This window comes from Mytilus trossulus, chromosome 14 (genome assembly GCF_036588685.1).
Source record: "Mytilus trossulus isolate FHL-02 chromosome 14, PNRI_Mtr1.1.1.hap1, whole genome shotgun sequence".
NCBI classification, from domain to species: domain Eukaryota; kingdom Metazoa; phylum Mollusca; class Bivalvia; order Mytilida; family Mytilidae; genus Mytilus; species Mytilus trossulus.
Window position 1 is genome coordinate 61,741,203 of NC_086386.1, and position 7,537 is coordinate 61,748,739.

At 31.5% G+C, this 7,537-nt stretch overlaps 1 protein-coding gene across 1 annotated transcript; it reads left to right on the forward strand.

The window, feature by feature from the left end:
• Positions 1-205: 205 nt before the first annotated feature.
• LOC134695924 (keratin-associated protein 17-1-like) lies at positions 206-5,034 on the forward strand. The gene is made up of 5 exons (XM_063557413.1): positions 206-312; positions 1,121-1,252; positions 2,639-2,764; positions 3,339-3,426; positions 4,972-5,034. Exons 1-5 carry the CDS (start codon positions 252-254, stop codon positions 4,988-4,990), a joined length of 426 nt encoding a protein of 141 aa, XP_063413483.1. The 5' UTR covers positions 206-251; the 3' UTR covers positions 4,991-5,034.
• The last annotated feature ends 2,503 nt before the right edge of the window (positions 5,035-7,537 follow it).

The following is a 7,537-nucleotide window of genomic DNA, read 5'->3' on the forward strand; positions in this document are numbered from 1 at the left end:
ATATTTCTATATTTGAAGGTTCATAAAGAGTATAAACGCAACGTCCTTTGCCTTTGGTTGTCAAGGACGTTTAACACATCTATCATCATCATGCAATTCCCACGTAGGAACCAATTGAAAACCAACAGCAATAACACTCCCATAATGCAACATAATTTTCTTATTGGTCCATTGATCCGACTCATTTAGATATTTAAGCTACAACAATCGTATTATCCGGCATCTTCTGAATTTCCTTTCAATTAGCTAATATGGGGAAAACAGCTCTGCTCGTTTTAGTAGTGGCAATAACAATGATTAATCAGTGTAAAGGTAAGTGTTTATTGTAAAGGATTTTTGATAATGATGAACGATACAAATATATATCGATGTACGCAGAGGTTGCTGATTGGTTGGTTTACCTAATCAAATTTAAGTACAACTTACATGCTTTGTCTAAGTTAAGTTTTATATAGATTGTGTTAAATGTTTAACATAAGTGCTACATTTGTACACCGCATACTGTCAATTTGTAAGATTTCCATATGCTATTCATCAACGCCTTTTGAATAATTGATATTCTTTGAGGAATAGGATTTTTCGGTTCGTGTTATTAAAGTGTTGTTAAAAACAAATTCTGTGAAGAGATTTTGTGAGTTGATTCTTCGTCGTTTTATTTCGGGACTGAAAGACAATAAACAAGTAAATTTAGCAAAAATCGAAATTATATCGGAAGGAAAGTGTTGTTCAGTATTGTTTTTCAAATACCAATCAATTTATTGAGACTAATAATTTAATTTCATCCTATTTTTAAGAAACACTAACACATAAATGTATCAAAATGTTATTCAACACAAATGTTTAGATCAAAGTACGTTCATAATTTATTCTATATATGTGAGATAATTGACAGTTTTTATTAGGAATCTGACTTTGGAGTTTAATTGTTACTTTTTATGTGAAGTGATTTTGTAGTTTGTTTCCCTTTTGATCGTTTTACTTCTGGTCATTGTCTTAATTATCTAGTTAAAGCAGTGATCCATTCAACACGATTATAATATGCTACCTTTTGAAGATTTTCGTAGTATAACAGGGTTTGATTTACTTATCATCTCTTAAATAATTTGTTATTAAATTACAGGCAAATCGAACTTTGCATGTACCGAACGAGGTGGAAATTGTTCAGACTCTAATACATGTCCATCATTAGGAGGTAATGTGGAAAAACTATCTGTCAGGTGCAATTGTGGGAAGGCATGTTGCAAATGTACTGGTAAGTAACGAATTTATTTTAGCAATAATTATTGTAGCATTGATTATCGACCAGCATAACTAATGTCAAGGCCTATATGCTAGCCATGAATACAAATGTGAGAAATGAACGGTTCACATACGCAAAGCTGAATAATTTTGAAGATATTCTGTGGCTTCCATATTTTCAACATTTAAATTTAAAATTTAATTCGGTAAATATAATCAAAATAGAGAATTTTCATGAGATAAACTAAAAAAACGTTAGTTCACCAATGTGCAATCTCTTAAATCGTTTAAGAACAGACAAATGAAGACAACAACCGAAAACGAAGAGACACATACAAACTTTAAGATAAGCGCGACCGAGTGCGTCAACAGTGTAAACGTATTCTGTAATGCAAGCTAAGATGACCAGTCTTAAACTTTCTCTCTTGGCAATGTAATATGAACTTATGCGCAAACAAAGTCAGTTGAATTGTTATGCTAATTTGTCGTTATTTTTCTTTAATAGGAGGGGCATTATGTTTTTGTATATACGTCCGTCCGTCTGATAATCAATTCCTCTCGTATCGGGTAAACTTAAATTTTTGTTTTCAGTAGGATACAGTGTTTTAGTGTAGTTTGTTGTCATGTCAACTTTGAACACATGTTCATTTTGGAGTGAAATGTTAAGTAGTTATCAGATTTAAAATATTGATCAATCTGTATAGTCCCCGAGCATCGGAATAAAACAGATAGGAAATTATGTTCAATAGAAGCTTATTCTTATCGGTTTTGTTTTCAAATAGTTTAGATAAAATCGTTTATAAAGTATTAAAAACTGTAAAAATAAAACACTAGACTATATCAATCAATGGTTCGAGCAGTCTTAAATCTGGTCACAGGTGATCTTTGACCAGTCATAATGACTGGTTATCAAGTTAAATTGCTGCATAGGTTAGGACTGCACCCATCTGTACTATGTTGTTACAAGATGTTATAATTTTGATTTGCTATTCCTTTACAGTTGAGACAAACTATGATATTGGGGTCGTTTATATTATGAATAGAATAATGATATTAATCAATAAAAAAGAAAACCGTCCAGTATAAACAAACTGACACATGTAATACTTTATTGGTGCTGCATATTCGGAAGTAGTTATCCAGGATGTATTAAATCCGACCGACCAATTAAGTAAATATCAGTTTAGAATGGTTAGGTTTTTTATCATTTTTTTTTCCAGTTCAACTTTACATAACTGTTGTTTTTGTTTTATTTTGTTTTATTTTGTTTACCTTTTTTGTGATTCTGGTATATTTGCACCTTTGAAATATGAATTTAGATTAAGCAAATCTTTTTATTCATCACAAAGCTGTTTCCGATATGAGAAATCTTTTTAATCCCTTATTCGTTTATATCTAGACACATGTTCTGATGGTTCTACGTGTATGAGCGAAGGTGAAACCTGTGATGGAACCAAAGATATAAGCGGCTGTTGTGGCAACAGGTTTTGTTGTACACCAACTGCGATATTGGGACCGGTTCCATGTAAGTAATATGGCTATAAAAAAAACACAAAAACAAAATGTTAGGAGTAGTATGGACATATCTAGTTAAGTGCAATGGATTGAAAAATAATAATACATAATCTAATGAAAAATAATAATAATCGATCAACAAATCTGACGTAAAACAAAAATCAAACATATGAGTATTTGTCTTTCAGAAAATCTTCAACAAAAATAAAAAGAATTCATCGAAAATTATGACTGCCTTTATAAAAAGAATACATGAAAGGGAAATCAAAAACCTTTCTTCAAAGAACGTCAGACATATTTACGGATGAATACAGTACTAAAAATAAGTTCAACTGCAAATTCAATAACTAATTATTATGATGCTTTGATGATATGTACAGTAATCCCATTTAACTAAGTTGGCATTAGATGGATTTGGCAATTTCTTTTAGGTTATATTTGATTAATAGCTTTTTAACATGACGTTTTCGGTCCTTATACATCTACGCATTTCACATATTCGGCTTGGAGTGTTTCTGATGAATGTAAATCCAGAGAAGCTCTTCGGACGTATGAAATTCATCACGTGTTGTGCTTTTTTACAGGTCTCAGAACTTGTATTTATGGTTGTAAGACCGAATGTGCACCATCTAAACTGAAGGAGGGAAAGTGCTGTGGAGGATTGATTTGTTGGTAAGTTTAAGTTTACACCAAATAATATGATTTTTTTGTACAGATAAGCTATTTAAGGAATTATGTTCATATTGTATCGTTCTTTTTAGAATAAGTCGAAATCATGCTCAAGATGAATTTGCGTGTAGGTATGTACTACGACCGACATGTAATATATTTAATGAATGGTTATTATTTATTTTGAATTTATTGAACCATAAAATTAATTAAGCGGATTGTGTAAAATGTAAAGACTCAAAAATTAATTTTATGGTTCAATAAATTCAAAATAAATTAATGCCATTCATTATAAATAAATTTCTGTCAAAAATAAGGCTCACAGAACTTTTTATATTATTGATATTGTAATCAATAACAACGTACTTACATGTTGGCGTATGAAAAAACGTAGTTCAGGTAAAAGTGGGCGTGTCGCCATAACAATTGACAAATTGAAAATAAAAGTAATACTTTTAACCAATCAGAAGACACTTAATACATCAAATGTATTTATTTAATATTGAGGTATAGCCATTATATGGACATGTAGCGTTCAGTCCATGCAACAGTAAACACAATATATAGGATAATTGGCATACAATATATCCCACAAAATAGTGTGAATTCAGACATGTTGGCAGTTTCTGTTCAGGAAACGAGCAAAAAATTGGTTCCCAATTTGATGTGTTTTGAAACATCTTAATCATATGTCTGTCAAGTACATCAATAGCGATTGCCTTTTTTCCTATCTTCGTATTGTGGTTTGTGACATAACTTTTGTCAATTTAACGATATTCCTCGTTTCATATCAATATTTGAATATGCCGAAGATTGAAATATTATGTGCAAAGCCAAACTACGTTTATACAATTAGCAAGAACAACTTACTGATTTCCATTTCCTTACAGTATGTGCACATAAAACTAGTTTTCTTGAACTAACTATGCATGAGAAATATTCAAATAATATCAAAATTAAAAAAAAGAAGATGTTGTATGATTGTGAATGAGACAACTTTCCACCTGAGACTAAATGACATAGAAGCTCACAACTATAGGTCACCGTACGGCCTTTAACAATGAGCAAACCGGATACTGCATAGTCAGTTATAAAAGGTTCCGATATGACAAATGTAAAACAATTCAATCGAGAAAGCTAACGGCTTGATTTAGGTTAAAAAAACCAATGAACCATAAAACAAATATGATATATAGCAACAAACGAGAACTACTGAATTACAGGCTCCTGACTTTGGACAGGCACATACAGAATCTGGCGGGATTAAAAATGTTACCAGGGCCCATGCCTCCTCTTAACCTGGGACAGTGGGGAAACAGCGCAACATATGGACAAACTATAAAAATCAGTTGCAAAGGTTTCAAAAATGCCTGATTTTCTGTCTTTGTTTTTTTAAATGAATACTTTTTTCTTTACATTTTGGAATTTTGTATTCACAGAAACTTTTTGATTTTCAAGTTTTGGTATCATCAAAATAATCATCTTTAACAGTAGCATTCATACGTCAATGATATCATGTATGATGAAGATACAATCTTATCGTTTCAGTGAGCCCACTGGACGTTGACCTGAATCTTAATGCTGACAGAAGACAACATTTAGTAAAAAATATCTACAGTTATAATAAAATAATAAAAATTGTATGATATTGATTATTGTAATTATGACACACGTTTCTCGGATAAATTTCGACACCAAAAAAGTTAAAAGCCAAATGGATATTTCAAACCCAAAATGCACAAATACAGTACTGTTGATTTCGCAATTGTCGTAAATGCCGTGTATTGTTTGTTCATTGCTTTGTCCTTCTTTGCATGTTTTCTTTTCCCAAGTGCCATTTATATTTAAATTCTAGCTGTTCGCGAGTGGTCTGAGTAGCTCATTTACAGTAATCCTTAGCCTTTCAACATTGAGTTTTTGAGTTCGACTGCAGCACGTTACAAGCTTCGTTAGACTCCAATCTTGATAGATTAAAATTGTAAATTTTCCGGCATAAAGTCGCAGGTTCTCACAGGGCAGTTCGACTTCCTCCAACAATAAAGTCAGGCCGCCATGATATGTGTATCATGGAAAGTACAAGTCACATCCTTAAGTCACTTCTTGTATCTGATGAATATTACGATATATATCCTAATTTCAATCCGTGTGTATAATTAGGTCTTTCCCTACTGTGGAAAGACCTATTGGTTTTTTTTCTGATTATTAGGTCTTTCCACTTTTTCCACTTTTCTGTGGAAAGACCTATTGTTTTCTTCTGATTAGTAGGTCTTTCCACTTTTCTGTGGAAAGACCGATAGTTTTTCTTTTGATTATTTTTTCCCCCTAATTTTGTTCTTGCAATAAATATTTGTTTTGCAATATGTCGCTAAGATATTTGGTAGATAATATCGAACAATTTATGCGCCTTTGAAATTTACACTGCGTAACCAAATAAATTTCTTTGTAGGAGTTATCTCCCCGAACACTGTTTTCCTTCTGTCGCATCTCCTCCATAACCGTTCAAGAAAACGACGAATTTATTTTATAAAATTGCTTGTTATATATATCCTTTGCATGATTTGTCCTATTTTGACAGAAGCGATATGAACACTCCATATGAGAGTTAATTCTACTTATGCATTTGATATAAGTGATATGAATTTCTATCTTGTAAACCATTAGTGACAGAGACCTAGGGTCTTTTGATTTGAAATCCTTGGCCCCAAAAAAATTAGGTCAAGGTCAAAGGTCAGGGTAATATTTAAAATTTTGAATTTGGCTTATTTTCCGTATTTCCAAAAACAATATAAAATATCGACAAATTATTTTTACCAAATTTATAGTTAAGACATGTCCAAACACGTAAATTTTGAATGCAAGGGTACGTTGAACGAGAAAGGGAGATTTTGACCTTTGCGTTTACCTCATATGATACATGATAAAGCCATAGGACTTGATGCATTAAGTTTCAAACCATTTAACCTTAAAAATAATACAACCGGAAGTGACCTTGTATGAACCGGAAATAGCTTTTTTTTCTTAAATTTATTAAAAGTATATATAACCAGATATTTTTGGGATTAGTGTCAAGTAAATATTCAAATAGTATCGGAAAGAACATTTTTCAAACCGGAAGTAACAAATTATCTCCCTTATTTGAAAACATTGTATAGAAACCATATATTTTTGGATCAGCGTACAATAAGCTATCATTTGACGATTAAAATGAGATTTTAATCCTAATCTTACCACTTTCATATTAAAATACAGGGTTTTTAGTGGAAAGACCTTCAATTGTTCTCTAAACAATTGGTTTTTAGTAGGTCTTTCGACTTTTCTGTGGAAAGACATATTGTATTTGTTCTGATTATTTTTTATTTTTTTCCGCCACATTTTGAATTTTTTTTCGCAATAAGTCGCTTAGATATTTTTTATATTGTATTGTACAGTTTATTCACTTTTAAAATTCACCCTGTTAAGACGAACAATGTTCTTTGTAAGAGTTATCTCCCTATTCACTGTTTATCAAATGTGTGCATCTCCTTCGTAAAAAAAAGATATTGACAAAATTCTTTCTACAAACTGTTGGTTACATCCTGTGGAATTTTTGGATAATTTGTATCGAACAGATTCGATGAAATTTTATAGCAGTTATCTATTTTAAAAAAAAATTAATTTGTCAGTATGTTTTATTAACTCACAAACTGTTAACCGTAAAACCCTGGATCATTTCTATTTGAGGTCCCTAGCTCTTCACTCAGAAAATGAAGTCAAGGTCAAAGGTCAAGGTCAAATTTTAAATTTTGACTTTCGCTTTTTTTGCATTTATTTAAACACTTTTAAAATGTGTGCCTCTCTTTCCTAACAAAAAAAGATATTGACAAAATTCTTTTTACAAATTGTACGTTACATCCTGTGGAAATTTTGGCTTTTTTGGATCGAACAGATTTGATGAAATTTTATAGGAGTTATCTACCTGTACGATATGTGTTATTGACTCATTAACCATTAACTGTATCACCATAAAATGTTTTTATTTGAGGCCCCTAGTCCTAACTTTGAAAATGAGGTCAAGGTTAAAGGTCAAGGTCAAGTTATCAATTTCGACTTTTCCTTGCTTTTGCATTTCCTCCAC

Bases quoted from the DNA above. Each gene is read 5' to 3' on its own strand.
- LOC134695924 (XM_063557413.1), top strand. From the start codon at position 252: ATGGGGAAAACAGCTCTGCTCGTTTTAGTAGTGGCAATAACAATGATT. The intron at 313-1,120 runs GTAAGTGTTTAT...ATTAAATTACAG, and splicing joins AATGATTAATCAGTGTAAAG to GCAAATCGAACTTTGCATGT. The intron at 1,253-2,638 runs GTAAGTAACGAA...GTTTATATCTAG, and splicing joins GGCATGTTGCAAATGTACTG to ACACATGTTCTGATGGTTCT.